Here is a 17,564-nt window from a genome sequence, read left to right on the forward strand (position 1 = left end):
GTTGGTGGACAATCAGAAGGGTTAGTTAAAGCAGATCAGGGACAAGGCTACTTAGTAAAGACTACAGGTCTGATCTGGGACCAGGCTACTTAGTAAAGACTACAGGTCTGATCTGGGACCAGGCTACTTAGTAAAGACTACAGGTCTGATCAGGGACCAGGATACTTAGTAAAGACTACAGGTCTGATCAGGGACCAGGCTACTTAGTAAAGACTACAGGTCTGATCTGGGACCAGGCTACTTAGTAAAGATTACAGGTCTGATCAGGGACCAGGCTACTTAGTAAAGACTACAGGTCTGATCTGGGACCAGGCTACTTAGTAAAGACTACAGGTCTGATCAGGGACCAGGCTACTTAGTAAAGACTACAGGTCTGATCTGGGACCAAGATACTTAGTAAAGACTACAGGTCTGATCTGGGACCAGGATACTTATTAGAGACTACAGGTCTGATCTGGGACCAGGATACTTAGTAAAGACTACAGGTCTGATCTGGGACCAGGATACTTAGTAAAGACTACAGGTCTGATCAGGGACCAGGATACTTAGTAAAGACTACAGGTCTGATCTGGGACCAGGATACTTAGTAAAGACTACAGGTCTGATCAGGGACCAGGATACTTAGTAAAGACTACAGGTCTGATCTGGGACCAGGATACTTATTAGAGACTACAGGTCTGATCTGGGACCAGGCTACTTAGTAAAGACTACAGGTCTGATCAGGGACCAGGATACTTACGTTCTGCAGGTTGAACTGGAGCTGTTGTTTGTAAGGCTCAAACTCGTGAGCGAGCTCGTATCCTTCGTGGTAGAACGTGAACAGACCCTGCAGGAAGGCCAGCAGCTGAGAGGGAGAGACAAGAACATGAAATCCTAACTAATGTACGGCTGTATAAACTTTAACAGTTAGCGGGGTTACCTGACTCCATAACGGAATACTTTGCTCCGAGAGGAATACTGAAACTTTTACTCACCGGTTCCACAAACTCAAACTTCTTTTTTTCCTGGACCTCCTGGATCTTGAAGACATACTCCAAGGAAGCGTCATAGAAGACCTGTCTCTCTTTGTCAATCTGTGTGTCTGCCTGGGGGTTAACAAACAACGGGTTAACTTTAGGACAAAGGGAAAGGTAGTGTGTGTGTGTGTGTGTGTGAATGCATGTTTGTGTGTGTGTCAATGTGTGTGTGTGTGTGTGTGTGTGTGTGTGTGTGTGTGTGTGTGTGTGTGTGTGTGTGTGTGTGTGCGTGCGTGCGTGCGTGTGTGTGTGAATGCGTGTGTGTGTGTGTGCGTCTGTGTGTGAATGCGTGTTTGTGTGTGTGTGTGTGTGTGTGTGTGTGTGTGTGTGTGTGTGTGTGTGTGTGTGTTTGTGTGTGTGTGTGTGTGTGTGTGTGTGTGTGTGTGTGTGTGTGTGTGTGTGTGTGTGTGTGTGTGTGTGTGTGTGTGTGTGTGTGTGTGTGTGTGTGTGTGTGTGTGTGTGTGTGTGTGTGTGTGTGTGTTTGTGTGTGTGTGTGTGTGTTTGTGTGTGTGTGTGTGTGTGTGTGTGTGTGTGTGTGTGTGTGTGTGTGTGTGTGTGTGTGTGTGTGTGTGTGTGTGTGTGTGTGTGTGTGTGTGTGTACTGTGGAGACTATTTGAGAAAGGGTTAATGGTTATCCGGTTGAGAGAGTACCCCTCCGTGTGTTTGTCTGTGAAGGTACTGTTTAACCAGCAGGATAAACAGTGTTGGCATTGACATAGTGCAGTTGACCTTAGAAAAGCCGTGTTGCCTATATAGTGCACTACTTTTAACTAGGGCCATTTAGGACACATCCCATCCATTCATCACAAAGGCCTGTCCAGTTGCTTGAAGCAGATATAACATGTGCTCATAGTTAGGAACTTGATGTCTTGTAACTGAGACTTACCTCTTGTTTTTGTCTCGTAAATGAGACTTACCTCTTGTTTTTGTCTCGTAAATGAGACTTACCTCTTGTTTTGTCTCGTAAATGAGACTTACCTCTTGTAAGAACGGCTCTTTCTTCCTGGAAGACAAGGCCAGATGCTTCTCTAGAACGGTGTAGTATTTCTCTGTCTCCTTGTCAAACTTCTTCTTCCCTTCCTGAGAAAGACAAAAGACCAAAACATGGTAGAAACTCTTCAACACATGGTGTAACGTGATATATACAGGCAGTCTCTTGACAAACATTACTGTAGCTATGTCCCAATTATCTCTCCTTCTCAAAGTTAGCCCGTGTTTACTTCCATTTACTGATTCGAAAGGAAATGACTGGTATTAGAGATACGGTGGAAACTCCCTCTAGCCCAGGATGGACAACTTTACAGAAAAGCTGTACTTATCATGTGGCTCGCGGGTCTCCTACCCACAGCCATACCCACACATGCAGTCAGAGTTGGCCCTAGCCTTTTGGGGGCCCTATGCAGTCAGAGTTGGCCCTAGCCTTTTGGGGGCCCTATGCAGTCAGAGTTGGCCCTAGTCTTTTGGCGACCCTATGCAGTCAGAGTTGGCCCTAGTCTTTTGGTGGCCCTATGCAGTCAGAGCTGGCCCTAGTCTTTTGGGGGCCCTATGCAGTCAGAGCTGGCCCTAGTCTTTTGGGGGCCCTATGCAGTCAGAGTTGGCCCTAGCCTTTTGGCGGCACTATGCAGTCAGAGTTGGCCCTAGTCTTTTGACGGCCCTATGCAGTCAGAGTTGGCCCTAGCCTTTTGGGGGCCCTATGCAGTCAGAGCTGGCCCTAGCCTTTTGGGGGCCCTATGCAGTCAGAGTTGGCCCTAGCCTTTTGGGGGCCCTATGCAGTCAGAGTTGGCCCTAGCCTTTTGGCGGCCCTATGCAGTCAGAGTTGGCCCTAGCCTTTTGGCGGCCCTATGCAGTCAGAGCTGGCCCTAGTCTTTTGGGGGCCCTATGCAGTCAGAGCTGGCCCTAGCCTTTTAGGGGCCCTAAGCTACACCCACCTCTCGAGCAAAACATTTCAGCAGAACTTGTCTTGACAGCGGAGAGAAAAAAATTCAGTTTTAGAGTTACAGGAAATGTTGCAGTTTTAAAGCAAGTTTGCTTCAATTCTATTCATTTTGCCATGGGGCGGAGAAGAAATATATATCTGAGTGAGAGTGACTAACAAAATCATTGGGGGCCCCCCGGTCAGTAATTCGACAATGATTACTACAAGTTTAGATAGCTGGCCGGCTAAATCATGTTAGTTGACACGGACTATATTAGTGGCTGTCAGTGATTGACAGAACAACAACACAACTTCTGATGCACAAACAAGTTTCCAAATTGCACCTTGTGTATTCTAATATTCTAACTCTCAACAGGAAATTGAGACTGTTTGAGTAAAAAATAAATCTCTCTCTCTCTATATATACATATATATATGCATAATTTTTTTATAATATTTTGACAAGATAATCGAGTGACTGTTCTAACAATGGAAATACATGTCCTCAAAGATGGAAGGCAGGCGGGAAGAGGCGAGATCAGGTGGGTCCATTCTAGCCAATGAGAGGACAGATAATCGTGTGAACAACAGGCACAACTCCGATATAAAGATGTCGAAATGCCACCTGCGTCCACTTACGTATATCAGTGCATTCATAAAAACCTCAGCATTACAAAACGTCTATTCGATCAAATAAGCCTCAAGTAGCAAATTACATTTTACATTTTTTGTTGACCAAATTCGACACTCTCATATTGACCTCCTCACTTCGTGGTCTTATTTTCATGGACAGACTTTGGGTGGAGTAAATTCTCTCACTTCGCCTATTCCTCTATGGACACACCCTATTCCTCTACGGACACACCCTATTCCTCTATGGACACACCCTATTCCTCTACGGACACACCCCATTCATCTATGGACACACCCTATTCCTCTACGGACACACCCTATTCCTCTACGGACACACCCTATTCCTCTATGGACACATCCTATTCCTCTATGGACACACCCTATTCCTCTATGGACACACCCTATTCCTCTACGGGCACACCCTATTCCTCTATGGACACACCCTATTCCTCTATGGACACACCCTATTCCTCTATGGACACACCCTATTCCTCTATGGACACACCCTATTCCTCTACGTACACACCCTATTCCTCTATGGGCACACCCTATTCCTCTACGGACAACCCTTATCCTCTAAGGACACACCCTATTCCTCTATGGACACACCCTATTCCTCTATGGACACACCCTATTCCTCTACGTACACACCCTATTCCTCTATGGGCACACCCTTATCCTCTAAGGACACACCCTATTCCTCTAAGGACACACCCATTGTATAAAGGTGCTGATTGTGGACTACAGGAAACAGAGGGTTGAGCACGCCCCCACTGACATCAACAGGGCTGTAGTGGAGCGGGTCGAGAGCTTCAAGTTCCTCGGTGTCCACATCACTAAGGATCTTTCATGGTCAAACACACCAACACAGGCACGACAATGCCTCTTCACCCTGACGAGGATGGAAAAATGTGTCATGGGCCCTCAGATCCTTAAAATGTTCTACCGGTGCACCATCGAGAGCATCCTGACTGGTTGCATCACCACCTGGTATGGCAACTGCTCGGCATCCAACCGTAAGGCTCTACAGAGGGTAGTGCGTATGGCCCAGTACATCACTGGGGCCAAGCTTTCTGCCATCCAGGACTTCTATACCAGCCGGTGTCAGAGGAAGGCCATGAAAATGGTCAAAGACTCCAGCCACCCAAATCACAGACTGTTTCCCCCTGCTAACGCATGGCAAGCGGTACCGGAGCGCCAAGTCTGGGACCAAAAGGCTCCTAAACAGCTAACCCCAAGTCATAAGACTGCTGAAAAGATAATTAAATGGTCACCCAGACACTTTGCATTGATCCCCTTTTTCTTCACTGTATCTGGCTCTATACACACTGACTGGACTCTACCAACACACTGACTGGACTCTACCCACACACTGACTGGACTCTACCCACACACTGACTGGACACTACCCACACGCTGACTGGACTCTACCCACACACTGACTGGACTCTACCCACACACTGACTGGACTCTACCCACACACTGACTGGACTCTACCCACACACTGACTGGACTCTACCCACACACTGACTGGACTCTACCTACACACTGACTGGACTCTACCCACACACTGACTGGACTCTACCCACACACTGACTGGACTCTACCCACACACTGACTGGACTCTACCTACACACTGACTGGACTCTACCCACACGCTGACTGGACTCTACCCACACGCTGACTGGACTCTACCCACACGCTGACTGGACTCTACCCACACACTGACTGGACTCTACCCCACACACTGACTGGACTCTACCCACACACTGACTGGACTCTACCCACACACTGACTGGACTCTACCCACACACTGACTGGACTCTACCCACACACTGACTGGACTCTACCCACACACTGACTGGACTCTACCCACACACTCACTGGACTCTACCCACACACTGACTGGACTCTACCCACACACTGACTGGACTCTACCTACACACTGACTGGACTCTACCCACACACTGACTGGACTCTACCCACACACTGACTGGACTCTACCCACACACTGACTGGACTCTACCATCACACTGACTGGACTCTACCCACACACTGACTGGACTCTACCAACACACTGACTGGACTCTACCAACACACTGGCTGGACTCTACCAACACACTGACTGGACTCTACCCACACACTGACTGGACTCTACCCACACACTGACTGGACTCTACCCACACTGACTGGACTCTACCCACACTGACTGGACTCTACCCCCACACTGACTGGACTCTACCCACACACTGACTGGACTCTACCCACACACTGACTGGACTCTACCTACACACTGACTGGACTCTACCAACACACTGACTGGACTCTACCCCACACACTGACTGGACTCTACCCACACACTGACTGGACTCTGCCCTCACACTGACTGGACTCTACCCACACACTGACTGGACTCTACCCCACACACTGACTGGACTCTACCCGCACACTGACTGGACTCTACCCGCACACTGACTGGACTCTACCCGCACACTGACTGGACTCTACCCACACGCTGACTGGACTCTACCCACACGCTGACTGGACTCTACCCACACGCTGACTGGACTCTACCCACACGCTGACTGGACTCTACCCACACACTGACTGGACTCTACCCACACACTGACTGGACTCTACCCACACGCTGACTGGACTCTACCCACACACTGACTGGACTCTACCCACACACTGACTGGACTCTACCCACACACTGACTGGACTCTACCCACACGCTGACTGGACTCTACCCACACGCTGACTGGACTCTACCCACACGCTGACTGGACTCTACCCACACACTGACTGGACTCTACCCACACACTGACTGGACTCTACACACACACTGACTGGACTCTACCCACACACTCACTAGACTCTACCCACACACTGACTGGACTCTACCCACACACTGACTGGACTCTACCCACACACTCACTAGACTCTACCCACACACTGACTGGACTCTACCCACACTGACTGGACTCTACCCACACACTGACTGGCCTCTACCCACACACTGACTGGACTCTACCCACACACTGACTGGACTCTACCCTCACACTGACTGGACTCTACCCACACACTGACTGGACTCTACCTACACACTGACTGGACTCTACCCACACACTGACTGGACTCTACCCACACACTGAATGGACTCTACCCACACACTGACTGGACTCTACCTACACACTGACTGGACTCTACCCACACACTCACTAGACTCTACCCACACACTGACTGGACTCTACCCACACACTGACTGGACTCTACCCACACACTCACTAGACTCTACCCACACACTGACTGGACTCTACCCACACTGACTGGACTCTACCCACACACTGACTGGACTCTACCCACACACTGACTGGACTCTACCCACACACTTACTGGACTCTACCCTCACACTGACTGGACTCTACCCACACACTGACTGGACTCTACCTACACATTGACTGGACTCTACCCACACGCTGACTGGACTCTACCCACACGCTGACTGGACTCTACCCACACGCTGACTGGACTCTACACACACACTGACTGGACTCTACCCACACACTGACTGGAATCTACCCACACACTGACTGGACTCTACACACACACTGACTGGACTCTACCCACACACTCACTAGACTCTACCCACACACTGACTGGACTCTACCCACACACTGACTGGACTCTACCCACACACTCACTAGACTCTACCCACACACTGACTGGACTCTACCCACACTGACTGGACTCTACCCACACACTGACTGGACTCTACCCACACACTGACTGGACTCTACCCACACGCTGACTGGACTCTACCCACACGCTGACTGGACTCTACCCACACGCTGACTGGACTCTACCCACACACTGACTGGACTCTACCCACACACTGACTGGACTCTACCCACACACTGACTGGACTCTACCCACACACTGACTGGACTCTACCCACACACTGACTGGACTCTACCCACACACTGACTGGACTCTACCCACACACTGACTGGACTCTACCAACACACTGACTGGACTCTACCCACACGCTGACTGGACTCTACCCACACGCTGACTGGACTCTACCCACACACTGACTGGACTCTACCCACACACTGACTGGACTCTACCCACACACTGACTGGACTCTACCAACACACTGACTGGACTCTACCCACACACTGACTGGACTCTACCCACACACTGACTGGACTCTACCCACACACTGATTGGACTCTACCCACACTGACTGGACTCTACCTACACACTGACTGGACTCTACCAACACACTGACTGGACTCTACCCCACACACTGACTGGACTCTACCTACACACTGACTGGACTCTACCCACACACTGACTGGACTCTACCCACACACTGACTGGACTCTACCCACACACTGACTGGACTCTACCCACACACTGACTGGACTCTACCCACACTGACTGGACTCTACCAACACACTGACTGGACTCTACCTACACACTGACTGGACTCTACACACACACTGACTGGACTCTACCCACACACTGACTGGACTCTACCCACACTGACTGGACTCTACCCACACGCTGACTGGACTCTACCAACACACTGACTGGACTCTACCTACACACTGACTGGACTCTACACACACACTGACTGGACTCTACCTACACACTGACTGGACTCTACCCACACTGACTGGACTCTACCTACACACTGACTGGACTCTACCTACACACTGACTGGACTCTACACACACACTGACTGGACTCTACCTACACACTGACTGGACTCTACACACACACTGACTGGACTCTACCTACACACTGACTAGACTCTACCCACACACTGACTGGACTCTACACACACACTGACTGGACTCTACCTACACACTGACTGGACTCTACCCACACGCTGACTGGACTCTACCTACACGCTGACTGGACTCTACCTACACGCTGACTGGACTCTACCCACACGCTGACTGGACTCTACCTACACACTGACTGGACTCTACCATCATACTGACTGGACTCTACCCACACGCTGACTGGACTCTACCCACACGCTGACTGGACTCTACCCACACACTGACTGGACTCTACCCACACACTGACTGGACTCTACCCACACACTGACTGGACTCTACCCTCACACTGACTGGACTCTACCCACACACTGACTGGACTCTACCCTCACACTGACTGGACTCTACACACACACTGACTGGACTCTACTCGCACGCTGACTGGACTCTACCCGCACGCTGACTGGACTCTACCCACACACTGACTGGACTCTACCCACACACTGACTGGACTCTACCCACACGCTGACTGGACTCTACCCACACACTGACTGGACTCTATCCACACTGACTGGACTCTACCAACACACTGACTGGACTCTACCTACACACTGACTGGACTCTAAACACACACTGACTGGACTCTACCCACACACTGACTGGACTCTACCCACACTGACTGGACTCTACCCACACGCTGACTGGACTCTAACAAAACACTGACTGGACTCTACCCACACACTGACTGGACTCTACCCACACACTGACTGGACTCTACCCACACACTGACTGGACTCTACCCACACACTGACTGGACTCTACCCACACTGACTGGACTCTACCCACACACTGACTGGACTCTACCCACACACTGACTGGACTCTACCCACACACTGACTGGACTCTACCCACACGCTGACTGGACTCTACCCACACGCTGACTGGACTCTACCCACACACTGACTGGACTCTACACACACACTGACTGGACTCTACCCACACACTGACTGGACTCTACCCACACACTGACTGGACTCTACACACACACTGACTGGACTCTACCCACACACTCACTAGACTCTACCCACACACTGACTGGACTCTACCCACACACTGACTGGACTCTACCCACACACTCACTAGACTCTACCCACACACTGACTGGACTCTACCCACACTGACTGGACTCTACCCACACACTGACTGGACTCTACCCACACACTGACTGGACTCTACCCACACACTGACTGGACTCTACCCACACACTGACTGGACTCTACCCACACACTGACTGGACTCTACCCACACACTGGACTCTACCCACACACTGACTGGACTCTACCCACACACTGACTGGACTCTACCCACACGCTGACTGGACTCTACCCACACACTGACTGGACTCTACCCACACGCTGACTGGACTCTACCCACACGCTGACTGGACTCTACCCACACACTGACTGGACTCTATCCACACTGACTGGACTCTACCAACACACTGACTGGACTCTACCTACACACTGACTGGACTCTACACACACACTGACTGGACTCTACCCACACACTGACTGGACTCTACCCACACTGACTGGACTCTACCCACACGCTGACTGGACTCTAACAAAACACTGACTGGACTCTACCCACACACTGACTGGACTCTACCCACACACTGACTGGACTCTACCCACACACTGACTGGACTCTACCCACACACTGACTGGACTCTACCCACACACTGACTGGACTCTACCCACACACTGACTGGACTCTACCCACACACTGACTGGACTCTACCCACACACTGACTGGACTCTACCCACACACTGACTGGACTCTACCCACACACTGACTGGACTCTACCCACACGCTGACTGGACTCTACCCACACGCTGACTGGACTCTACCCACACGCTGACTGGACTCTACCCACACACTGACTGGACTCTACACACACACTGACTGGACTCTACCCACACACTGACTGGACTCTACCCACACACTGACTGGACTCTACACACACACTGACTGGACTCTACACACACACTGACTGGACTCTACCCACACACTCACTAGACTCTACCCACACACTGACTGGACTCTACCCTCACACTGACTGGACTCTACCCACACACTGACTGGACTCTACCCTCACACTGACTGGACTCTACACACACAGTGACTGGACTCTACTCACACACTGACTGGACTCTACCCGCACGCTGACTGGACTCTACCCACACACTGACTGGACTCTACCCACACACTGACTGGACTCTACCCACACGCTGACTGGACTCTACCCACACACTGACTGGACTCTATCCACACTGACTGGACTCTACCAACACACTGACTGGACTCTACCTACACACTGACTGGACTCTACACACACACTGACTGGACTCTACCCACACACTGACTGGACTCTACCCACACTGACTGGACTCTACCCACACGCTGACTGGACTCTAACAAAACACTGACTGGACTCTACCCACACACTGACTGGACTCTACCCACACACTGACTAGACTCTACCCACACACTGACTGGACTCTACCCACACACTGACTGGGCTCTACCCACACACTGACTGGACTCTACCCACACACTGACTGGACTCTACCCACACACTGACTGGACTCTACCCACACACTGACTGGACTCTACCCACACACTGACTGGACTCTACCCACACGCTGACTGGACTCTACCCACACGCTGACTGGACTCTACCCACACACTGACTGGACTCTACACACACACTGACTGGACTCTACCCACACACTGACTGGACTCTACCCACACACTGACTGGACTCTACACACACACTGACTGGACTCTACCCACACACTCACTAGACTCTACCCACACACTGACTGGACTCTACCCACACACTGACTGGACTCTACCCACACACTCACTAGACTCTACCCACACACTGACTGGACTCTACCCACACTGACTGGACTCTACCCACACACTGACTGGACTCTACCCACACACTGACTGGACTCTACCCACACACTGACTGGACTCTACCCACACACTGACTGGACTCTACCCACACACTGACTGGACTCTACCCACACACTGACTGGACTCTACCCACACACTGACTGGACTCTACCCACACACTGACTGGACTCTACCCACACACTGACTGGACTCTACCCACACGCTGACTGGACTCTACCCACACGCTGACTGGACTCTACCCACACGCTGACTGGACTCTACCCACACGCTGACTGGACTCTACCCACACGCTGACTGGACTCTACCCACACGCTGACTGGACTCTACCCTCGCTGACTGGACTCTACCCACACACTGACTGGACTCTACCCACACACTGACTGGACTCTACCCACACACTGACTGGACTCTACCCACACACTGACTGGACTCTACCCACACACTGACTGGACTCTACCCACACACTGGACTCTACCCACACACTGACTGGACTCTACCCACACGCTGACTGGACTCTACCCACACACTGACTGGACTCTACCCACACGCTGACTGGACTCTACCCACACACTGACTGGACTCTACCCACACACTGACTGGACTCTACCCACACACTGACTGGACTCTACCCACACACTGACTGGACTCTACCCACACACTGACTGGACTCTACCCACACACTGACTGGACTCTACCCACACACTGACTGGACTCTACACACACACTGACTGGACTCTACCCACACACTCACTAGACTCTACCCACACACTGACTGGACTCTACCCACACACTGACTGGACTCTACCCACACACTCACTAGACTCTACCCACACACTGACTGGACTCTACCCACACACTGACTGGACTCTACCCACACACTGACTGGACTCTACCCACACACTGACTGGACTCTACCCACACACTGACTGGACTCTACCCACACACTGACTGAACTCTACCCACACACTGACTGGACTCTACCCACACACTGACTGGACTCTACCCACACACTGACTGGACTCTACCCACACACTGACTGGACTCTACCCACACACTGACTGGACTCTACCCACACGCTGACTGGACTCTACCCACACGCTGACTGGACTCTACCCACACGCTGACTGGACTCTACCCTCGCTGACTGGACTCTACCCACACACTGACTGGACTCTACCCACACACTGACTGGACTCTACCCACACACTGACTGGACTCTACCCACACACTGACTGGACTCTACCCACACACTGACTGGACTCTACCCACACACTGACTGGACTCTACCCACACACTGACTGGACTCTACCCACACACTGACTGGACTCTACCCACACACTGACTGGACTCTACCCACACACTGACTGGACTCTACCCACACACTGACTGGACTCTACCCACACACTGACTGGACTCTACCCACACACTGACTGGACTCTACCCACACACTGACTGGACTCTACCCACACGCTGACTGGACTCTACCCACACGCTGACTGGACTCTACCCACACGCTGACTGGACTCTACCCACACGCTGACTGGACTCTACCCACACGCTGACTGGACTCTACCCTCGCTGACTGGACTCTACCCACACACTGACTGGACTCTACCCACACACTGACTGGACTCTACCCACACACTGACTGGACTCTACCCACACACTGACTGGACTCTACCCACACACTGACTGGACTCTACCCACACACTGACTGGACTCTACCCACACACTGACTGGACTCTACCTACACTGACTGGACTCTACCAACACACTGACTGGACTCTACCCACACACTGACTGGACTCTACCCACACGCTGACTGGACTCTACCCACACACTGACTGGACTCTACCCACACACTGACTGGACTCTACCCACACACTGACTGGACTCTACCCACACACTGATTGGACTCTACCCACACTGACTGGACTCTACCTACACACTGACTGGACTCTACCCACACACTGACTGGACTCTACCAACACACTGACTGGACTCTACCCCACACACTGACTGGACTCTACCTACACACTGACTGGACTCTACCCACACACTGACTGGACTCTACCAACACACTGACTGGACTCTACCCACACACTGACTGGACTCTACCCACACACTGACTGGACTCTACCCACACACTGACTGGACTCTACCCACACTGACTGGACTCTACCAACACACTGACTGGACTCTACCTACACACTGACTGGACTCTACACACACACTGACTGGACTCTACCCACACACTGACTGGACTCTACCCACACTGACTGGACTCTACCCACACGCTGACTGGACTCTACCAACACACTGACTGGACTCTACCCCACACACTGACTGGACTCTACCTACACACTGACTGGACTCTACCCACACACTGACTGGACTCTACCAACACACTGACTGGACTCTACCCACACACTGACTGGACTCTACCCACACACTGACTGGACTCTACCCACACACTGACTGGACTCTACCCACACTGACTGGACTCTACCAACACACTGACTGGACTCTACCTACACACTGACTGGACTCTACACACACACTGACTGGACTCTACCCACACACTGACTGGACTCTACCCACACTGACTGGACTCTACCCACACGCTGACTGGACTCTACCAACACGCTGACTGGACTCTACCTACACACTGACTGGACTCTACACACACACTGACTGGACTCTACCCACACACTGACTGGACTCTACCCACACTGACTGGACTCTACCTACAAACTGACTGGACTCTACCTACACACTGACTGGACTCTACCTACACACTGACTGGACTCTACCCACACTGACTGGACTCTACCCACACACTGACTGGACTCTACCATCACACTGACTGGACTCTACCCACACACTGACTGGACTCTACCTACACACTGACTGGACTCTACCCACACGCTGACTGGACTCTACCTACACACTGACTGGACTCTACCATCACACTGACTGGACTCTACCCACACACTGACTGGACTCTACCCACACGCTGACTGGACTCTACCCACACACTGACTGGACTCTACCCTCACACTGACTGGACTCTACCCACACACTGACTGGACTCTACCCTCACACTGACTGGACTCTACACACACACTGACTGGACTCTACTCGCACGCTGACTGGACTCTACCCGCACGCTGACTGGACTCTACCCACACACTGACTGGACTCTACCCACACGCTGACTGGACTCTACCCACACACTCACTGGACTCTACCTACACACTGACTGGACTCTACCCACACACTGACTGGACTCTACCCACACACTGACTGGACTCTACCCACACACTCACTGGACTCTACCTAAACACTGACTAGACTCTACCTACACACTGACTGGACTCTACCCACACACTGACTGGACTCTACCCACACACTGACTGGACTCTACCCACACACTCACTGGACTCTACCTACACACTGACTGGACTCTACTCACACACTGACTGGACTCTACCCACACACTGACTGGACTCTACCCACACACTGACTAGACACTACCCACACACTCACTGGACTCTACCCACACACTTACTGGACTCTACCCACACACTGACTAGACACTACCTACACACTCACTGGACTCTACCCACACGCTGACTGGACTCTACCCACACACTGACTGGACTCTACTCACACACTGACTGGACTCTACCCGCACACTGACTGGACTCTACCCACACACTCACTGGACTCTACCCACACACTCACTGGACTCTACCCGCACGCTGACTGGACTCTACCCGCACGCTGACTGGACTCTACCCACACACTGACTGGACTCTACCCACACACTGACTGGACTCTACCCACACACTGACTGGACTCTACCTACACACTGACTGGACTCTACCCACACACTGACTGGACTCTACCCACACACTGACTGGACTCTACCTACACACTGACTGGACTCTACCCACACACTGACTAGACACTACCCACACACTCACTGGACTCTACCCACACACTTACTGGACTCTACCCACACACTGACTAGACACTACCTACACACTCACTGGACTCTACCCACACACTCACTGGACTCTACCCACACACTGACTAGACACTACCCACACACTCACTGGACTCTACCCACACACTTACTGAACTCTACCCACACACTGACTGGACTCTACCCACACACTGACTGGACTCTACCCACACACTGACTGGACTCTACCCACACACTGACTGGACTCTACCCACACACTCACTGGACTCTACCCACACACTCACTGGACTCTACCCACACACTGACTGGACTCTACCCACACACTGACTGGACTCTACCCACACACTGACTGGACTCTACCCACACACTGACTGGACTCTACCCACACACTGACTGGACTCTACCCACACACTCACTGGACTCTACCTACACACATGTACACTGACACTCCAACACACACACACACACACACACACACACACACACACACACACACACACACACACACACACACACACACACACACACACACACACACACACACACACACACACACACACACACACACACACACACACACACACACACACACAGACATACTTTCATGCTCTTTCACACTCTTCCAGTACACTGCTGCTACTCTGTTTACTACCCATAATACCTCAACTACCAACACTGCTGCTACTCTGTTAATTATCTACCCATAATACCTCAACTACCAACACTGCTGCTACTCTGTTTACTATCTACCCATAATACCTCAACTACCAACACTGCTGCTACTCTGTTATCTATCCATAATACCTCAACTACCAACACTGCTGCTACTCTGTTAATTATCTACCCATAATACCTCAACTACCAACACTGCTGCTACTCTGTTAATTATCTACCCATAATACCTCAACTACCAACACTGCTGCTACTCTGTTTACTATCCATAATACCTCAACTACCAACACTGCTGCTACTCTGTTTACTATCCATAATACCTCAACTACCAACACTGCTGCTACTCTGTTAATTATCTACCCATAATACCTCAACTACCAACACTGCTGCTACTCTGTTTACTATCCATAACACCTCAACTACCAACACTGCTGCTACTCTGTTAATTACCCATAATACCTCAACTACCAACACTGCTGCTACTCTGTTATCTATCCATAATACCTCAACTACCAACACTGCTGCTACTCTGTTATCTATCCATAATACCTCAACTACCAACACTGCTGCTACTCTGTTATCTACCCATAACACCTCAACTACCAACGCTGCTTCTACTCTGTTATCTATCCATAATACCTCAACTACCAACACTGCTGCTACTCTGTTAATTATCTACCCATAATACCTCAACTACCAACACTGCTGCTACTCTGTTTACTATCCATAATACCTCAACTACCAACACTGCTGCTACTCTGTTTACTATCCATAACACCTCAACTACCAACACTGCTGCTACTCTGTTAATTATCTATAATACCTCAACTACCAACACTGCTGCTACTCTGTTTACTATCCATAACACCTCAACTACCAACACTGCTGCTACTCTGTTAATTACCCATAATACCTCAACTACCAACACTGCTGCTACTCTGTTATCTATCCATAATACCTCAACTACCAACACTGCTGCTACTCTGTTATCTATCCATAATACCTCAACTACCAACACTGCTGATACTCTGTTATCTATCCATAATACCTCAACTACCAACACTGCTGCTACTCTGTTATCTATCCATAATACCTCAACTACCAACACTGCTGCTACTCTGTTTATTATCTATCCATAATACCTCAACTACCAACACTGCTGCTACTCTGTTTACTATCCATAATACCTCAACTACCAACACTGCTGCTACTCTGTTAATTACCCATAATACCTCAACTACCAACACTGCTGCTACTCTGTTATCTATCCATAATACCTCAACTACCAACACTGCTGCTACTCTGTTTACTATCCATAATACCTCAACTACCAACACTGCTGCTACTCTGTTAATTACCCATAATACCTCAACTACCAACACTGCTGCTACTCTGTTATCTACCCATAATACCTCAACTACCAACACTGCTGCTACTCTGTTAATTATCCATAATACCTCAACTACCAACACTGCTGCTACTCTGTTTACTATCCATAATACCTCAACTACCAACACTGCTGCTACTCTGTTTACTATCCATAATACCTCAACTACCAA

The 17,564-nt window shown here is 50.7% G+C and overlaps 1 protein-coding gene across 2 annotated transcripts in view; it reads right to left on the bottom strand.

The window, feature by feature from the left end:
- The window catches only part of LOC139548331 (rho GTPase-activating protein 42), a 346,340-nt gene that overhangs the window by 159,941 nt on the left and 168,835 nt on the right, over positions 1–17,564 (bottom strand). For both annotated transcript variants that reach the window (XM_071357947.1, XM_071357948.1), the window contains exons 5-7: positions 1,995–2,096; positions 975–1,085; positions 740–844 (exon numbers count right to left, since the gene is read on the bottom strand). In XM_071357947.1, the coding sequence (XP_071214048.1) occupies positions 740–844; positions 975–1,085; positions 1,995–2,096 (318 nt within the window). The remainder of the gene's footprint in view (positions 1–739; positions 845–974; positions 1,086–1,994; positions 2,097–17,564) is intronic.

Source organism: Salvelinus alpinus, chromosome 21, assembly GCF_045679555.1.
Source record: "Salvelinus alpinus chromosome 21, SLU_Salpinus.1, whole genome shotgun sequence".
Lineage (NCBI taxonomy): Eukaryota > Metazoa > Chordata > Actinopteri > Salmoniformes > Salmonidae > Salvelinus > Salvelinus alpinus.